This window comes from Balaenoptera ricei, chromosome 8 (assembly GCF_028023285.1).
Source record: "Balaenoptera ricei isolate mBalRic1 chromosome 8, mBalRic1.hap2, whole genome shotgun sequence".
Classification (NCBI taxonomy): domain Eukaryota; kingdom Metazoa; phylum Chordata; class Mammalia; order Artiodactyla; family Balaenopteridae; genus Balaenoptera; species Balaenoptera ricei.
This window is the reverse complement of record NC_082646.1, coordinates 52,204,928-52,225,370: the sequence shown is the minus strand read 5'-3', so window position 1 is coordinate 52,225,370 and position 20,443 is coordinate 52,204,928. Positions and strand designations below refer to the sequence as shown.

Below are 20,443 nucleotides of genomic sequence, written 5' to 3'. Positions count from 1 at the left end.
GAATACAAATTGGAAAAGAAGAAGTAAAACTGTCACTATTTGCCAATGACATGATACTATACATAGAAAATCCTAAAGATGCCACCAGAAAACTACTAGAACTAATTAATGAATTTGGTAAGGTTGCAGGATACAAAATGCACAGAAATCTCTGGCATTCCTATACACCAACAATGAAAAATCAGAAAGAGAAATTAAGGAAACACTCCCATTTACCATTGCAACAAAAAGAATAAAATACCTAGGAATAAATCTGCCTAAGGAGATGAAAGACTTGTACTCAGAAAACTATAAAATACTGATGAAAGAAATCAAAGATGACATAAACAGATGGAGAAATATACCATATTCTCTGATTGGAAGAATCAATATTGTGAAAATGACTATACTACCCAAAGCAATCTACAGATTCAGTGCAATCCCTAGCAAACTACCAATGGCATTCTTCACAGAACTAGAACAAAAAATCTTACAATTCGTATGGAAACACAAAAGACCCTGAATAGCCAAAGCTATCTTGAGAAAGAAAAACGGAGTTGGAGGAATCAGGCTCCCTGACTTCAAACTATACCACAAAGCTACAGTAATCAAGACAGTATGGTACTGGCACAAAAACAGAAATATAGATCAGTGGTACAGGATAGAATGCCCAGAGATAAACCCACGCACATATGGGCACCTAATTTATGACAAAGGAGGCAAGAACATACAATGGAGAAAAGACAGCCTCTTCAATAAGTGGTGCTGGGAAAACTGGACAGCTACATGTGAAAGAATGAAATTAGAACATTACTTAACACCGTACACAAAAATAAACTCCAAATGGATTAAAGACTTAAATGTAAGACCAGACACTATAAAACTTTTAGAGGAAAACATAGGAAAAACACTCTTTGACATAAATCACAGCAAGATCTTTTTTGACCCACCTCCTAGAGTAACAGAAATAAAAACAAACAAATGGGACTTAATTAAACTTAAAAGCTTTTGCACAGCAAAGGAAACCATAAACAAGACAAAAAGACAACCCTCAGAATGGGAGAAAATATTTGCAAATGAAACAACAGACCAAGGAATAATCTCCAAACTATACAAACAGCTCATGGAGCTCAATATCAAAAAAAAAAAACAATCCAGTTAAAAAATGGGCGGAAGACCTAAACAGACATTTCACCAAGGAAGACATACAGATGGCCAAGAGGCACATGAAAAGATACTCAACATTACTAATTATTAGAGAAATGAAAATCAAAACTACAATGAGGTATATCACCTCATGCCAGTCAGAATGGCCATTATCAAAAATGTTAGAAACAATAAATGCTGGAAAGGGTGTGGTGAAAAGGGAACCCTCCTACACTGTTGGTGGGAATGTAAATTGATACAAACTACCATACGACCCAGCAATCCCACTACTGGGCATATACCCTGAGAAGACAATAATTCAAAAAGAGTCATGCACCACAATGTTCACTGCAGCACTATTTACAGTAGCCAGGACATGGAACCAACCTAAATGTCCATCAACAGATGAATGGATAAAGATGATGTGGCACATATATACAATGGAATATTACTCAGCCATAAAAAGAAATGAAACTGAGTTATTTGTAGTGAGGTGGATGGACCTAGAGTCTGTCATACAGAGTGAAGTCAGTCAGAAAGAGAAAGACAAATACCGCTATGCTAATGCATATATATGGAATCTAAAAACAAAAAAAATGGTACTGATGAACCTAGTTGCAGGGCAGGAATAAAGAGGTAGGCATAGAGAATGGACTTGAGGACATGGGGTGGGAGGGCAAAGCTGGGACAAAGTGAGAGTAGCATCGACATATATACACTACTGAATGTAAAATAGTTGGCTGGTGGGAAGCAGCACCATAGTACAGGGAGATCGGCTTGGTGCTTTCCAGTGACCTAGAGGGGTGGGATAGGGAGGATGGAAGGGAGGCTCAAGAGGGAGGGGATATGGGGACATGTGTATGCATATGGCTGATTCGCTTTGTTGTGCAACAGAAACTAACACAGTATGGTGAAGCAATTATTAAAAAAAAAGTTAATGGCAAAAAGAAAAAATGATTTCATAATTATTAAAAATATATAAATAAAAAATGAAATTTTAATGGAAACCCTTTAAGAAAAACCTCAATGAGGTAGAAGAAAAGGCAGAGAAAGCATCAGGCTTTTTATTTTTTTTAAATTTATTTATTTATTAATTTATTTGTGTTTGGCTGTGTTGGGTCTTCGTTGCTGCCTGTGGGCTTTCTCTAGTTGTGGCGAGCGGGGGGCTACTCTTTGTTGCAGTGCGTGGGCTTCTCATTGTGGTGGCTTCTCATTGCGGAGCATGGGCTCTAGGAGCACAGGCTTCAGTAGTTGTGGCACGTGGGCTCAGTAGTTGTGGCTCACGGGCTCTAGAGTGCAGGCTCAGTAGTTGTGGCACCCGGGCTTAGTTGCTCCGTGGCATGTGGGATCTTCCTGGACCAGGGCTAGAACCCGTGTCTCCTGCATTGGCAGGTGGATTCTTAACCACTGTGCCACCAGGGAAGGCCCGCATCAGGCTTTTTAAATAGTTAATATACCACCTGCTCTCTATGTTACATCATTCTGGATAGAAAACCTTTCTGTTCTTCTTAAGAAGGTGAATTTGGGTGAGGCTTTTAGGGACTCCCTAGATTCTAGTCTGTTTAAACAGCCATGATTTTAAAATAGAGACTCTGAGATGAAGAGCAAACTTCTATGATTAAAGACACAAGAGGGACTTCCCTAGTGGCACAGTGGTTAAGAATCCGCCTGCCGATGCAGGGGACACGGGTTCGAGCCCTGGTCTGGCAAGATCCCACATGCTGCAGAGCAACTAAGCCCGTGCGCCACAGCTACTGAGCCTGTCCTCTAGAGCCCCCGTGCCACAACTACTGAGCCCGTGCGCCTAGAGCCCGTGCTCCGCAACAAGACAAGCTACTGCAATGAGAAGCCCGCGCACTGCAATGAAGAGTAACCCCCGCTCGCCGCAACTAGAGAAAGACTGCGCACAGCAACGAAGACCCAATGCAGCCACAGAATTAAAAAAAAAAAAAAAAAAAGACATGAGAAACAGCCTTTCATAGTTAAGGCTAGCCTATTTTTAATGTGTAAATCTAATTATACATTATCCCATTTGATCACACTACTTACTGAAACTTGATTAATGACAAGATCATTTCCTTAATTTTAAGAAATGGGATTAGGTCTCTCTGAGACACAGGGGGAAGCTGGACAGTTGAGGAGAAAGAATAACACTTAACAGTTTCTTGTCTTGTTGCCACTGGTCAATTATACATTCTCTCATTTGATCCTGCTACTACTTACCATGTTCCAGATAGTGTGCTAAAGAATTTCATGTATTACCTTATTTAGCCATAATTAAAACCCTATGAGGTTGGTGATAGTATTCCCATCATAGAGATGAGGCAACAAGCCCAAAGTTTTACTGCTAGCAAGTGGTGGAAGCAGGACTCAACACTATGTGTACCTGTCTCCAAGGTAGTTGCTGTTACTCTTAAAAATAAAGGGTGGTGCCTTCAGAACTGTTAGTTGTAAATCCTCAGTGAAAAAAGGAAAGGAAGATGACTCTTTAGGTAAATACACTAGAAGAAGCTGAGTGGAATACGAAGCTCTTCCTAACCTGGGGTGCTCTGAGGTCTATTTTGAAAGTGGGAATGAACACTGCAAACTGCGCTGATTTGGCATTTCCCGTTAGCATTCCTATTTGACAGAAGATCTCTGGTTCCAGAGACTTTGCTAGAATAGGGGTTTTCAAAACTTGTTTTAGCCTTAGAACCCTTTCTTCAAATGGATCTTAGACGCTAAGTCATTCAAGTTGAAGAAAGGAAGGGGGAGTGGGGGTGTGCATTAGCTGAGGGCTAGGGGCTCCATCTCTACTCCTGCTGCCGCTTCAACATGATTAGTGCCTACCCAGAAAATCACAGATGGTATAAAGCAGCAATTTTATTTTGGACAATTCAGTAACATAAAATCTTTAAATGTGCCTATCTTTTTGACCCCTATTTTAAGATGTGCATAAGCAATTTATTATACAGAAATACTAGCATGAGGGCATAAAGGGGTATGTGTGTATTTACTCACACATATATATGGCTATTCGGTCCAATATATTTTTTTAATAAATTTATTTATTTTATATATTTTTGGCTGCATTGGGTCTTTGTTGCTGCACGTGGGCTTTCTCTAGTTGTGGCGAGCAGGGGCTTCTCTTGTTGCAGAGCACGGGCTCTAGGCACACAGGCTTCAGTAGTTGTATCACAGGCTCTAGAGTGCAGGCTCAGTAGTTGTGGCACACGGGCTTTGTTGCTCCACGGCATGTGGGATCTTCCCAGACCAGGGCTTGAACCCATGTCCCCCGCATTGGCAGGTGGATTCTTAACCACTGGCACCACCAGGGAAGCCCGCAATATTGTTTTTAATAAAAACAATTGGGAGCAGAATGTCTGTTAATAGAGGTTTGGATAAATAAATTATGGTATTTTCATACAACGGAATAGTATGTTTTCTAGTAAAAAAAAAAGTCTATATATGTATTCATGTGGAGAGATAATCAAGGCATTTGGTTAAATTTTTAGAAGTTGTACTCTGTACAGTATCATCTAATTACTATTTAAAAAATCTGCAATGTTCACATATAGAAGGAAAAGCCTAGAAAGATATATACTACTAATAGTAAATACATATGGGGAGGGAGAAGGCTTTCACTTTTACTATATTGCTTTTGAATTATATGAACAATTTAGGGTGAAAATATATTACTTTTTTATACAAAGAAAAAAGTACTACTTGACTAGGGCATTCTTTCTAGCTCCTTGGGGCTCTGTAAATTGGTCAGGTCACATGGTACTTGAGGAACTCAGTATGTGACAAATAATCTAATTTTGGGTAGTATCCCTGCTCTGTCAGTTGGACTCAAGATAGGAGGTAGTTTTTGCCCCTTTGCTTGCTGTGGTTTTTAATGGTCTATATCTATTTTGGTGATCTTTATCTAAAAATTTTCATTGTGGAATACGCAGTGTATCTTTGCATCATTTTGTACTTGTGTTTATCTTTGACATCCATATGCTTTTTCCTATTAGGAGGATGCAGAGTTGCCTGTTAAACTTATATCCTAAATTTATTGCCTATTAAACTTACATTTTCCAAGTACTCCAGGGAACCAAACAATAAAGGAGATCTGTTACAGCTCCTCCTTTTTTTCTTCTGTGCCCCATGGCTCCCTTGGGAGGTAGGAGCTAATAAATCCAAAAATCAAATGACAGTAATTCCTTTCTCTGACAAACACAGCCTTACCTGCAAGGTAACGAATTGTCTCAAGCTTGTTAGACTCCATTAGGGTTTTTAAAGAAGCAATTTCAGTGTCAATTTTGTTACCGGTCTCTGAAATAACACCTCTGGTTTTGGTATCCTGTAGTAATTAAGAATAAGACAATTAAATTTTGTCCCTGTGTATCATGGAGAAAAATGTTTACTTTAGAAATCCTCACTTATGGGCTAATTTTGTGTAACAAATGTTTTAAGTGGGGAAACACAGTAAAAAAGCACAGTGATATTAAAAAGAAAAAATAACACTACATGAATATTACAAATTGACAAAAAGTATTCCTTCTACTTTGATATTTGGAGACTATTTCTTAGGATTATCACATTCTGGGCACATTCTACTAAAAACCTCACAGGAAGATACAGGCATACCTTATTTTATTGTGCTTCGAAGATGCTGCAAGTTTTTTTTAAACAAATTGAAGCTTTGTGGCAACCCTGAGTCAAACAAGTGTATCGGCGCCATTTTTCCATGAGCATTTGCTCACTTCACGTCTCTGTGTCACGTTTTGGTGATTCTTGCAATACTTCAAACTTTTTCATTATTACTATATTTATTATGGTGATCTGTGATCAGTGATCTCTGATGTTACTATTGCAAAAGATTACCACGCACTGACAGCTCAGAAGATGGTTAGCATCTTTGTAGCAGTTCTTATTTTTAAATTAAGGTATGGATATTGTTTATTTAGACATAGTGCTACTGCATACTTAATGAACTACAGTATATTGTAAACATAACTTTTATATGCACTGGGAAACCAAAAAATTTGTGTGACTCACTTTATTTCAATATTTGCTTTATTGCTGTTGTCTGGAAATGGACCTGCAATACCTCTGAGGTATGCCTGTATTTGAGACCTAAATATATGAGGATAAACTAAGAAGCAAAAATGTTAGTCACAGAACTATCACCTTATGTGTATAAAGTCCTTAGGATATCATAGTTAAAACTTTAAATATATTTTGCAAAAGGAAAAACAAACTGGGTTTATAATATGAACTGGCACCAATGTTAAAGGATGGCAGAAATGCTTGTTGGGTAACAACACTGAATGCTATGTGCATAGGGACTAAGGGGTAGAAAGAGAAATAAGATGATATTTAGAGCTCAGAAATTAGCTGGGAGAGAATTTGTTGATTTCCTTGTTTATCTCCTTTATCTGGCCAGGAAGTTAGAGAAGGGAATAGGCTGCTTAGAACGGCAAATGGGACCTTTGCGTCTACTGAATTATAATCAAGAGTGATGTCTCTTATGTTAGACTGTAGACCGAGTGACTTTTAACTTTTAAGAAAAGGACTAGGCTGAGTTAGAAAGCTAGGTTTTACTCAGCCACAGAGATTAAATAATGATCACAATTTAGGATTACTGAGGTAAACAGTAGTTATGAGTATGGAGTTTAGAATCCAGGTTGACATCTGGCTCTACCACTTTTTAGTTGTGTGACCTTAACTTCCTTCTGCCTCACTTTCCAAATTGGTAGAATGGGAATAGAGTGCCTACCTCACACAGAGGCTGATATGAGGATTAAATAAATTAAGACAAAAAAGGTAAGTAAAACAGTATCTAACATAAACATTTTTTATTTGACTGAACCCAGGCATTCATTGAAATACTAATTGTGAATCCTTGTCTTTTTTAAAAAATAGTTCTCTTCCATATAAAAATAATTTAGTTAAAAAAAAGTATGCTACCTGGAAAGCTTGATTCTGACTCAGAAGTCACAGCTCAGGTACTATCATCCACCTGGTAACAGCTTCCCCCAAAGTACTGGTTTACTATAATAGCTATGAGGAAATCATGGATTCTATATGGCTAGCTTGTTAAAATCCAAACTTATAAAATTATACACATAAAGGCAGTTACATAAGGCATGAGAGCTATACAGAAGAGAAACTTTTACATAGCAGCTTACATTTTTGGTAAATTCTGTGGTTGCCTCCATAAGTTTCTTTTCTTGATCTGTAAACTAAACGATATGGTTTATCAAGAGGTTAAAAAAAAGAAGACTAAAAGGAATTAAAAAGGAGTAAGTGCAAAAAAGTACATTTAAAAGCACATTACCATATCTGTTACTCTGCTCCTTTCTAGGTTGATATCCAGTTTATTATCTGCTCTGATTCGACTGGTTTCATTCTTTAAAGAAAATAAAAATATTAAAAAAGTGATCTTGTAATGAATATTTGTTCTGAAATTAATGAACTATTCTGAAGTGGGGAAAAAAGTTTCACTTACTATCAGCTGTTGCTTAACTTGTTCTAATTCAATTTTCATTTTCTAGGTATAAAGAAAGATCACACACAATTGGTGTTAAACCAAAAGTCCATATTATGATTTATTAAAAAAAATCTGAAACACTGCATAAGCAAAAATTGGACATTCTGTGGATTTCTAATACATTATCTGATTAAGAATAAAGACAAAAAACTAATAGTTCATCGTATTCAGAAAATAACTGAACATAACATTAGACAATGTATTTATGTTTCAATATAGTAGTCCCCCTGATCCACTGGGGATGTGTTCCAAGACCCCAAGTGGATGAAACCTCGAATAGTACTGAACCCTATACGTACTATGTTTTTTCTCATACTAATGGGTGGGTAGCATATACAGTGTGGATACACTGGACAAAGAGATGATTCATGTCCTGGGGGGAATGGAGTGGGACGGTGAAAGATTTCATCATGCTACTCAGAAGAGTGTGACATAAACATATGAATTGTTTATTTCTGGAATTTTCCACTTAATATTTTCAGACTGCAGTTGACCACAAGTAACTAAAACTGTGGAAAGCGAAAATGCAGATAAGGGGGGACCTACTGTAGTCTACTTAAAAAAAAAGATTGATATTCTAAATTTTAAAATATTTTAAGCTAGTGGGTAACAACAAAGTTCTGACTGAATTACAGAAACATTTTTCTCTTAAGTGACAAAATAATTATTACAGAACCAAAAAAATGGAAAATGCCACATTACTGTCAGTTCTGAGAACATTATTCTGAACTACACTAGAAATTTAATAAAATGTATGTAGCTCAAAGATTTCCTCTTTTATGTGACCTGTGTAAGATACAACTGTTATTCTTCAGTATGCAAGAAACTATGAGGTATACATAGATCAGGTATGGTTAAACATGTATACTTTTATCTAAAAACTTGCTAATAATTATTTAATAACCACATGAAATTGTTTTGGGGTCCTGTTCTTCACCAAGTAGGATACTTATGAAATCAGTTATTTTATTAGTAATAAATTGAGACTTGTATCACCTGGTTCTCTGCTCGCAGATTTGCAAATTCACTTTTCTCTAGGATGACCATGTCTTTCCTGATGGAGTCCAAATGAGCCATTAACTGTTGTACTGTTATTTCCTAAAATGCAAAATTAAAATAACCTAGTGATGCCATCCCCTTGCATGAAATTGTTCATGGAACTTTAAAAAAATTATTGTCTTGCTACAAGGTATGTTGCTTGGCTAAGTAAAAAACAAAACAAAACATATGAAACCTATATATCTGAAATATCAAAATGAAAAGAAGTAAGAGATTCAAGGAAGAAAAAGTATTTCCCAGTGAAGAGAAACAAATGTCTAGGTCTTTTCAATGAAAGAATCCCAATTAAATGCTTACTTAACCTCCAAGAGTTCCTCAGCAAATACTCTTTCTTTCTTTATTTTTAAAATATCTACATGGGAAAGTTTTTACCTTTCATTGCTTTGCTTTTTTTTTTTTTAATTTTTATTTTTTGGCTGCGCGGCATGCGGGATCTTGGTTCCCAACCAGGGATCGAACCTGCACCCCAGGCAGTGGAAGCACAGAGTCTTAACCACTGGACCGCCAGGGAAGTTGATTTTGAAGGACCTTCTACCATCAGAAATTTCTAGGATACTGAATAAGACTTAGAAGTCAGGTAATAAAATAGAAGTATGATTTAAATAATTGTCAGTATAACATAGTTTGGTTTAAATTCCTGAGTATCTTTCCTATATTTGGCACTACAAAGAATTTGTGAAAGAAAAGGTGGCCCCTCTGATACATTTTTTTTTTTTTAAGTTTTTAGTTAACACCTCCGTCACCACACGAGTTCTTTCTTTCTTTTTTTAAAATTTATTTTATTTATTTATTTTTGGCTGTTGGGTCTTCATTGCTGCGTGTGGGCTTTCTCTAGTTGCAGCGAGCGGGAGCTACTCTTTGTTGTGGTGCACGGGCTTCTCATTGCAGTGGCTTCTCTTGTTGTGGAGCATGGGCTCTAGGTGAGCAGGCTTCAGGAGTTGTGGTGCACGGGCTTCAGGAGTTAGCGGGCTCTAGAGTGCAGGCTCAGTAGTTGTGGTGCATGGGCTTAGTTGCTCCGTGGCATGTGGGATCTTCCCAGACCAGGGATCGAACCTGGGTCCCCTACACTGTCAGGCGGATTCTTAACCACTGCACCACCAGGGAAGCCCTATCTGATAGACTTATAAACTTTTACTTTGCTAGGGAGGGACATTTTTGTAGAAATGATTTAAAGCAGTCTTACAAGGAAAATATAACTTTCACCACTAAACTTCTCAAAATCGTGTAGCTTGCTGACTCATCTTTTATCCCTTTTTAATCAAAAGAAAAAGTAGATGAAGGTGTAACCTTGAAAAAGGCCCTCTATAACAGGGTTTATAAACAAAACAGAAAACCCCAAACAAGAACAGAATGCCTAGTGGAACCCCCATTTTGTCATAGTTTGTGGCTAGGGGTACACTGTTGGGGTTACAGTGCTCCACTGACCACAATATGGGTGAGAAAGGCTATTTCAAAACTGCCTTGACGTTTAGAAAACAGAGGCTACAATAGTTCCAGATGCATGGCTACAGAATGACTCAGTCTTCAAAGGGTCTGGAATGCACACATCTTCTCCAAAAACAGCTCTCAGATGGCACAGCCACATAGACTGGAGGTTAAAAATGTGAGTTCTGGAGTCAGGCTGCCTGGGTTTGAATCCAAACGCTGCCATTTACTATGAGCCTTTGGGCACGTTATTTAGCTTCTTTGACCTCCTCTTTGCTGAAATGGGAATAATAACTACCTATACCTTATAGAGTTGCTTTGAGGATTAAATGATATAATGCATGTAAAATGCTTACAGTAATACTTGGTGCACAGTTAGCATTCGATGAATGTGATGAGACAGGTGTCTAATGGCTGAAGCAGGACAGTGTGACTCCAATGTTTTGATGTGGAGGGAGTTTTGCTTTAAATATTATTCCTATCATAAAATTAAAAAGTATTTTTTACTGTGTACAATAGACATCCCTGACTCTAATGCCTTCCCTAACCCTCATCTGTATTACTGGGGAGGAGGTTCATTTTCTTTTATGTAGTTCTGCTTGAAATATTCATGAGAATTACCTCAGAAGTCATACAGAAGTGGCCTCTAGGGGTTGTCGGTCTTGTTCCCCCAAAATATCATTATGAAGGAGTTCTAAGACATTAACTATAATATTATTTTTGTTTAAGTCTTTAATAAAGTGTTATTTTATTACCACAACTACATAGAGAAGAGTAGAAAATGTAACTACATACTTCTTATAGACTCTGAACTTGAGAATAAGGAATTACTGTACTGTGACTCTAAACTCTTTCTATCTCCCTTTCCGCCTTTAAATAGTTTGGGACTCAAAAAGCCTATAAGATAGCACGTATGTCCATCTTCAAAAACTTTAAGTGGAAAAATATAATCCAGTCAAATCTATTAAAAGTGTGATCATTGTAACTATTGTGGAGCCACCAGAGAATATGAATGTTATTCAGACTATAAGCAAGTTCAGAATATAACCGAATTCTCAGACTGAGCACACTTGACTCAGCATGGCTCTTTCTGAAGTGATCAAGTATGAAGCTTGTTTGCCTCATAGCCTGTGGCTCAAGGATGGAATGGGATTTTGATTTCATACACCAGTAATAAAAAACCCAAAAGTTCAGTAGTAGTGTTCCTACATCCAATCCTACATTTTAAATGTAAGATTAAATGGCCCTGGCAGCATAAAAATTCCTCAAACAACAGTTTTAATTCACTGCTTATATTACAGAGAAACTTAAAAATCTGATTTAAGAGTACCATTAGCTCTTTCAGGATAGCTCAAAGGTTTGGGGGGATTAAATGAGTGGCTTTTTCTTTGGTGGATTTAATAGTCTGTTATGATCCTGAATAAATTTAGCTAAAATAATACACATACAAATTTAAAGTTAAGTTAAATCTAGGGGCTGAATGCTTTTAATTCTAAATATATAATTAATTGGATATTACAGTAAAAATCTTTCAAAAATTTCCCTTTTTCATGACCTTTAAAGTAGTGACATTTTATGCAAGAGCTCCTAATTTTATGTAAGAAAGAAATCCTAATATTTCTCTGCTGTGAAATATTTATCTGAAGAAGAAAGCCTAAATTTTAAAAACTAAAATTAAAAAAAATTACCAGAGAAAGAAAACAGATTCTTAAACACAGTAATTCATGATTGACAGATTATGAATTATTATTCTACAGTTAAGTTCATTTAGCTTATTCTATCCTTCATATAAAATTATTGCTTTTTGTCCATAGCACCACAATGACAACTCTTGCAAATTACTGAACCTCTCTGATCCTTTCTTCAGTGGTAAAATAGAATAATTCTACTTACTTTTCAAGGTTGTTAGAGAGATTAAATAAGATCATATATGAGCAGTCCCCAGCACTGCCTCTCACTTCTTAAGTTCTTAGTAAATGGTATTACTTGGGGTTTAAGGATTCAGGTATCTGGTCAGATTAAAGCATCTTAGCCAGGTGATTTATGAACTCCTTCCCAGCCATGTAAGTCCCTTCCAGCTTTCCAACTTTGTAGAACATACACATGACTGCAGTAAAGTGGTCAGCTCTTCTACTGTGGTGGGCTTTCTATGTGGAAAAAGTTGTTTCACTAACAACCTCCCACCAACCCATGACTCAAATAATATAATTATCTTACACAATGAAAGATTTGACAAAATTTTACTCTTTGTGTTACCATAATTTTGTGATGACTATTCTAACTCCTCAGTCTCTCTGGATACTGACTTTATTACACGTTTTTTGTTTTTGGTTCCTTTAGAGAGAATAATAAGGAAGACGCAGGTGTGTTTAGAAGGTGGGTGGGTAAAAAGAGATGCAGTTATGAAAAAGATTGTCTAATGAAACTGTCAGGAGTGATAAAAATGAAAACATTACCTGTTGAGCTTGAGTGACCATCTCCTTATAGATAGTATCGAGGCTGACATTTGATAAAATGGTTAATGCTGATACAATTGTTTCTGCTTGTGCTTTGTCAAATCCTACAAGCAGCAAATAGGTATTTATATTTTTTAAAAAGTGCACATCCTTCTCAAAATAGACAGCTAGAATAACTTCTATCATTTAAATTTTCATGCAGTTGACTCTTGAACACATGGATTTGAACTGAGTGGGTCCACTTAGGTGCAGATTTTTCTCAATAGTAAATACTACCATACCACACAGTCTGTGGTTGGTTGAAGCTGTGGATGTGGAATTGCGGATACAGAGGGCCACTATAAAGTTACATGCAGATTTTTGACTACACAGGCGGTCGGTGCCCCAACCCGTGTTGTTCAAGGGTCAACTGCAGTCTTTTAAAAAAATGGTTATAATTAAAAATCGATAGATTATGCTAAATTACTCTCTAAAAAGCACCCTCCAATTTTAATTCCACTGATCCATTTCCCCACATTTACATCAACATGGGTATTACTAGTCTTTTTTGAGTGTATAATTGGCATTAAAATGGTATTGCATTATTATTTTAATTTGTACTTAAAATTTGCATTTCCTTGATTAAGCATCTTTACATATATTTATTGGTAATTTATTTTTCTGTGAGCTGTTTATGGCCTTTGTCCATTTTTCTATAAAACTGCTTAACTTTTCTTATTGATTCATATGAATTCTTTGTATATTAAAGCAATAGGCTCATTGTCATATGTGTTGCTAACATTTTTAACCTTACAGATCATATCCTTTGATACACAGATTTAAATAAATATTTCTGTAGTAACATCTGTCATTCTTTACTTTTACTTTCATTGCTTTTGAGTTTTATGTCTTGCTTCCTTACTCTAAAAGTCAAAAAATATTTCTATATTATAACATTTTTTGTAGTCTTTCTTCTTTTTACATTTAGCTTTTAATCAATCTGGAATTTATTTTTCAGTAAGGAAATCTAATCTATTTTTTCCCAATGGCTAGTCATTTATCATAGCTCATTTATTAAACAGTCCTTCCTTTCCCTAATTTGTAATGCTTTCTTTATTGCTTTCTAAGACACACGTTTCTGAATGCCATTCTAGTCCATTAAATCAACTCTTCTATTCCTATAGTTTCATATACTTTAAATAACTGTTTTGACATCAGGTAACTTTTTGTGACTGTTCTTTGATTTTCTTTTTTTCTATTCTTAAACATTGTGCTTGTACTTCCACATAAACTTTAGTATCAGCCTAGAAACTACAGTTGTTTTTTTACATAATTGGAATCATTCTGCACATGTATCTTGAGCATTTCTCACATCAGTAAATATTCTTCAAGCTATACCATTTTCATGACTAAAATATTCTATTTTATGGATGGCTCATATTTAAATAGTGACTTTTTTTTTAAACATCTTTATTGGAGTATAATTGCTTTACAATGGTGTGTTAGTTTCTGCTTTAAAACAAAGTGAATCAGTTATACATATATCCCCATATCTCTTCCCTCTTGCATCTCCCTCCCTCCCACCCTCCCTATCCCACCCCTCTAGGTGGTCACAAAGCACGGAGCTGATCTCCCTGTGCTATGTGGCTGCTTCCCACTAGCTATCGGTTTTACATTTGGTAGTGTATATGTGTCCATGCCACTCTCTCACTTTGCCCCAGCTTACCCTTCCCCCTCCCCGTGTCCTCAAGTCCATTCTCTAGTAGGTCTGTGTCTTTATTCCCGTCTTGCCCCTAGGTTCTTCATGACCATTTTTTTTTAGATTCCATACATATGTGTTAGCATACGGTATTTGTTTTTCTCTTTCTGACTTACTTCACTCTGTATGACAGACTCTAGGTCCATCCACCTCACTACAAATAACTCAATTTCGTTTCTTTTTATGGTTGAGTAATATTCCATTGTATATATGTGCCACATCTTTATCCATTCATGCAGCTCAATATCAAAAAAACAAACAACCCAATCCAAAAATGGGCAGAAGACCTAAATAGACATTTCTCCAAAGAAGATATACAGATTGCCAACAAACACATGAAAGAATGCTCAACATCATTAATCATTAGAGAAATGCAAATCAAAACTACAATGAGATATCATCTCACACCGGTCAGAATGGCCATCATCAACAAATCTACAAACAATAAATGCTGGAGAGGGTGTGGAGAAAAGGGAACCCTCTTGCACTGTTGGTGGGAGTGTAAATTCATACTCCCACTATGGAGAACAGTATAGAGGTTCCTTAAAAAACTAAAAATAGAACTACCATATGACCCAGCAATCCCACTACTGGGCATATACCCTGAGAAAACCATAATTCAAAGAGTCATGTACCACAATTTTCATTGCAGCTCTATTTACAATAGCCAGGACACGGAAGCAACCTAAACAGTGACTCTTAATTGTTCATAATGGTGATGTTGTCTTGACTAGGTAATTTGTTATGAGTACTGTTGATATTCTCCTTTCAAAAGGGACCCATGTTTCTCACCATGAGTTTCCAAGTCCTGAACCAATGCATGAGTATCAAACGTTAATTTCCTTTGTTCTAAAGGAGTTATGTCCACTCGCCTCATATCATATCCTTCCCTGGTTGTGGTGGTGAAGAAATCTGAAAAGAGAAGGCAGTTTTTTTTGTAGTAACTAATAGAAGCATCACATTTTAGCTTCTAAAGCATTTCCCCCCATCTATTTGTAATACAGTTCCAGCTCTTCTACTTGGGAATTCTGTAATTTCAAGCAAGATAAAGGACTTATCTGAGCCCCTGATTCTTTTCTTTTTTTTTTTGGCCACGCCGTGCAGCATGCAGGATCTTAATTCCCCGACTAGGGATCGAACCCATACCCGCTGCATTGGGAGTGCAGTTTTAACCACTGGACTGCCAGGGAAGTCCCTGAGCCCCTGATTCTTTTATTTGAAAAGTCTCTAACATTATTCTGTACATAGTAAACATTCAGTAAATGTTTGCTGTCTTTTAGTATTCCAAAATTTTAAGAGTCAGTCTAACATCATAACATAATATACATCAAAAGCTTTGGGTATTGCTGGCACATCTCTAATTACTGGAGAGCAGAAACTGTCCAGCAACTCTCCTCCTTGCTCAGAAGTCTTTCATAGAGCTGTGATAATTTTTATACATATACCCCCATCTAAAGTAGCTTTCTGTCCTCCCACTCTTATATATCCACAGTTTATTTCCTACACAGTTCTCAGTTCTAATCTGAAATTATCTTGTTTACTGCTTGTCTCTCTGAACCAGAATGTAAGTGCCATGAGGCCTGGACTGTGTTTTTCATCTGTATCTTTAGTACCTAAAACAGTGCTTGGTAAATAGTTGGCTCACAATATTTTATTGTTGAATCAATCAGTGAATCGGATTTTAAATCCTGGAGTATTTAGTGGTATCAACACAAAAGACCTAGGACGTTGTTCTCATTTTTGAAATAAATGTCCTATTTCAATAAATTCCCAATTTTTAACCTAGACACAGAATGGTTCTTTTCCATCTACTGCTGATGAATTTATTAAAAAGTATTTTCTTTGGGGGAGAACTCTGTCTGTATACAACTTTACTGCCATTACTATGTATTAAGTAAAATAACTGCTAATTAGTATAAACTACTAATCAAACACAAGGTACCATACTAGATACTTTATATACTACCAAGGCATTGTGGTATTATTCACCTTTTTAGATAAGAAAATCAAGCCTAGGAAAAGTAAAGCCTAAGGTTTTGCCTAAGGTGTTGCCTAAGGTCATAGAGTCTCTGGCAGAATCAGGATTCAGATCCAGGTCTTCTGACTCCAAATCTCATGCTCTCTTACCCCATGCTGTCTTTTTTATCCTAAGCCACTTAAGACATCTAGGTACTTAAAAGACAAAGCTGCAACCTTAGGTATTACTTTTCTGCTAGTATAATGTAAGGCAAATGCGATTCCTTCCTATATAACTTTCTAGTCAAGAAACATCTGAGTGCCAGGCACTGTGTTAGGCACAGGGGATGATGAGCAAAACCAGACATAACAGATGTCTTCATTGACTTTATAGACTAATGAACAGGAAACAGATATTTTAAAAAAAAATCTAAACATAAACTCTAAATTCAAATAATGAAAGAGTAATATCCAGTCCTTTAGATTAATTAATTCAAGTACTCAGATGAATTCTGGTTAAGCAGACGTAAAGGTGGATCAATTCTGAACACACACACACTCATTAGCACAGAGGTCAGCAATCTTTTTGGCTTTGAGTGGCATCTAGAAGAGTTAAGCAGTGTGCCTGTGGGTCAATATTAAACCTAAGGAGGGAGAGAAAAAGAAAATTAGAGGAAAAAGAGGGGCAGATTCCTATAACAACTGCATTAGGAACAATGATTGGTACCCTTAGTTACCTATCCTTGATTAGAAGTTGATTCAGTTGATTAGAAGTTCAGTCTTTCATTTGGGGTTTAGGGGAAAAAATCAGTAATAATATTTATACAACATGTTACTATTTTCACACCTATTACTTTATCCTTAAAATTGTCATGTTGTGGATGAGGAAAACTGAGGCTCAGAGGAGCTAAGTAATTCGTCTGAGATCTTATGGTCTCAGAGCAAGGCATATTAGTACACAGTTCCTCTGACTTCAGTCAACAAACTTTGAATACCTTCCACAAAGAGAAGCTTCCTGGGGCTTCCCTGGTGGCGCAGTGGTTGAGAATCTGCCTGCTAATGCAGGGGACGTGGGCTTGAGCCCTGGTCTGGGAAGATCCCACGTGCTGTGGAGCAACTAGGCCCGTGAGCCACAACTACTGAGCCTGCGCGTCTGGAGCCTGTGCTCTGCAACAAGAGGGGCCACGATAGTGAGAGGCCCGCGCACTGCGATGAAGAGTGGCCCCCGCTTGCCGCAACTAGAGAAAGCCCTCGCACAGAAACGAAGACCCAACATAGCAATCAATCAATAAATAAATCTTAAAAAAAAAAAAAAGAGAGACGCTTCCTACTTGTTTGACTGAAAAAAAAAAATGCAGCCTAAAAGTTGAGAATTATGTTTTATTCAGTGGATTTTCTGAGGACTTAAGCCTGGAGGACAGCCTCTCAGATTGTCTGAGAGACTGCTCCAAAGAGGTCCAGGGAGGAGCCAAGATATACAGGAGTTTTGCAACAAAAACCAGGTAGTTGGAACATCAAAAGATTACTGTTAAAGAAAACCAGACATCTCAAGTTAATGAATTTAGCGCTTTTCTGTGTATGGGAAGATGCAAGGGTCTGGGCTCACCGAAGTCATTCCTTTGATATGCACCTTAACTATCTAGGACCAGTATCCTGCTTTTCTCCATCCTGAATCCCCTCAGAGTGCACAGCTGAGGGTGGCTGCAGTGGCTGGTGGCTGCAGCATCCTTCGTTTACTGATATGGCAGGCAACATTTTTCATCCACAGTGCCTTGCCTTGGTCATAAATCCAAGCATCATTTGGGAAGCATTTCATGACCAATTTTGTCCCATGGTGCTAGGAAGGCTCATTCCTAGATCAGGTGAAGATTCTGTTGATAGGCTATACTCGATGTGTTAATTTTTGGATTAGGCCCTGTTGATAATCTAAACTTCTCTGGATCACCTGTCTTACTAGTCTGTTTTGATCCAGGAAATGTTTTCCCTTGTTGCTTCTTCCCATAACTAGAGTTGTACTATTACAGTTATTTTATGTAGGTTATGTATATATAATCAATGGTCTGAAGACTTTTAGCCATCATTAATTTTGTTGGAGACCTGGTTACACATTGGGTTATGCAAGAGACAACAATTTTTTTTTTTTTTCTGGCCATGCTGTGCAGCTTGTGGGATCTTCCCCGACCAGGGATTGAACCTGTGACCTCAGCAGTAAAAGCTTGGAGTCCTAACCACTAGACCACCAGGGAATTCCCCAAGAGACTAATCTTATAAAACAGACAGGATGTAGGTAACACAACTAGTACAGCTTTATACATTAATAAAGTCATAGTACAGCAGAGAGAGACAGAAAGCATAAACAAATTGAAAACAAGGAGAACAAATTAAAGCAATGATTAGTATAACTAGTTGTAATCTGGTTGCAATAAACCATCAAGTTCACAGGGGAGCCAGCTGGAGAAGCCAAATTCTGGAAGGATCAGGCAGAGAGAAAATGATATATATTTCATCTTTGTTTACAAAGGTATACTTTTATCAACTTGTTGTAGGTCATAGCATAAGAGGAAAGCTTTTCCTGTTTTCCTGGAAAACAAGGATAAAAAGCCAGTATGTTTCAGAAAAAGTGATAATTATAAATCATATTCATCAGTTCATTTAGTCTCATGTAATTAATTCCTGAAGATCTGAATGCAGTCATCAGGTCTCCCATCCGAATTCTGTAATTTCTTACCCAGTTCAGTGGTATGATCTGAAAATTATCAGCAACTTGAATTTGTCAAAAAGTCCTTTTTACGAATCTTCTTTAAGATCTTCATTTTATAAAAGCATCAGAGTAAAACAATGATTGTTTACAAACGACAAGACTTAAAATGGCACGGTTAAAGATCGGATTACAATGCAATTGACAAGAAACTTGGATACTTCTGTGACACACATTTTAAGATAACCAGACTTATGACTGATAACATTATACCAGGGCACATCAGATTTTTAGGTATTCCATATAAATTTTGGAATATCTGTATTAATGACATTTATCTATACACTATAACCTATGGTTCACCTCCAATCACTTGACGATGCTTCTCAAGTAATTAACATAACCAAATAAGCCTAATTAGTTTAATATTCTTCTCTGAGATGTCTCAGCGTTCCTTCAAAGCATCCCAGAGTTAGCTGGAGGTCAAAAGAACTTTAGTTAGAATTTCATATTTGGGGGACTTCCCTGGTGGTGCAGTGGTGAGGAATCTGCCTGCCAATGCAGGGGACACAGGTTTGATTCCTGGTCTGGGAAGAGCCCACATGCCGTGGAGCAACTAAGCCTGTGCGCCACAACTACTGAGCCTGCGCTCTATAGCCCATGAGCCACAACTACTGAGCCCACGTGCCACAACTACTGAAGCCCGTGTGCCTAGAGCCCTGCTCCACAGCAAGAGAAGCCACCGCAATGAGAAGCCCGCACACCACAACGAAGAGTAGCCCCCACTTGCTCAACTAGAGAAGCCCGCGCACAGCAACGAAGGCCCAATGCAGCCAAAAGAAAAAAAAAAGATGTTAGCGGAACTATTTAAAAAAAAAACAAGAATTTCGTATTTGGGAAGTTTGTCAAAAACATCAAAAAGGTTTCAAAACACTTGGTCAAATAGGATCATAGGTCATTGTGAAACAATACTTCAAAAAACAAATACAGATCACTTAAAGGCAAAGAAACTCACACAATCTGTTACCAATAGCAATACTCCAAGAAAACTTTGTTCTCTTAACAAAGAGAGGAACCAAATCCAGTCTTGCACCAGCCTACTTTTAATAAAAAAAAAAAATCCATTTATTTTAATAAAATAAAAATCCATTTACCTAATTAAATTTAATCTAATCCCAGCCTGTACAAAACTGTACAAAATCCCTATGTACAAAACTCCTTTTTCAGGGCTCCCTTTCTACATACCTTCTAAGACTTTTTGTATACATATTAGTTTGTCCTATATTTTTCCATCCAAAAAGGCCAGTTCTAGGACAATCATTTTTTCCCCTTAACAAAATGTATTTTCATTCCTCACACCTTCTTTTGCTGAAAACACCCATCCTACTTTCCTTGCATATTGAAATGTTTCCCTTATTATTTTTAGTAACTCTAATTACATATTACACTTTTAACCCTTAAAAACC

The 20,443-nt window shown here is 37.1% G+C and overlaps 2 protein-coding genes across 10 annotated transcripts in view; one reads left to right on the top strand and one right to left on the bottom strand.

Annotated features, from left to right (window-relative positions):
- The window catches only part of ANKRD42 (ankyrin repeat domain 42), a 75,567-nt gene extending 68,114 nt beyond the window's left edge, over nucleotides 1-7,453 (top strand). Inside the window, exons 13-14 of one of the 2 annotated variants that reach the window (XM_059930687.1) lie at nucleotides 5,124-5,150; nucleotides 6,837-7,453. In XM_059930687.1, the coding sequence (XP_059786670.1) occupies nucleotides 5,124-5,150; nucleotides 6,837-6,903 (94 nt within the window). In that variant the 3' untranslated portion in view covers nucleotides 6,904-7,453. The remainder of the gene's footprint in view (nucleotides 1-5,123; nucleotides 5,151-6,836) is intronic. The other variant, XM_059930688.1, reaches the window with a different exon arrangement.
- Nucleotides 1-20,443, bottom strand: part of CCDC90B (coiled-coil domain containing 90B) — a 61,848-nt gene that overhangs the window by 12,931 nt on the left and 28,474 nt on the right. For 4 of the 8 annotated variants that reach the window (XM_059930689.1, XM_059930692.1, XM_059930691.1 and 1 more), the window contains 7 exons: nucleotides 15,116-15,235; nucleotides 12,586-12,689; nucleotides 8,642-8,743; nucleotides 7,604-7,645; nucleotides 7,433-7,504; nucleotides 7,284-7,337; nucleotides 5,338-5,452 (listed from right to left, as the gene is read on the bottom strand). In XM_059930689.1, coding sequence (XP_059786672.1) covers nucleotides 5,338-5,452; nucleotides 7,284-7,337; nucleotides 7,433-7,504; nucleotides 7,604-7,645; nucleotides 8,642-8,743; nucleotides 12,586-12,689; nucleotides 15,116-15,235 — 609 coding nt within the window. The remainder of the gene's footprint in view (nucleotides 1-5,337; nucleotides 5,453-7,283; nucleotides 7,338-7,432; nucleotides 7,505-7,603; nucleotides 7,646-8,641; nucleotides 8,744-12,585; nucleotides 12,690-15,115; nucleotides 15,236-20,443) is intronic. The other 4 variants (XM_059930695.1, XM_059930696.1, XM_059930690.1 and 1 more) reach the window with 3 other exon arrangements.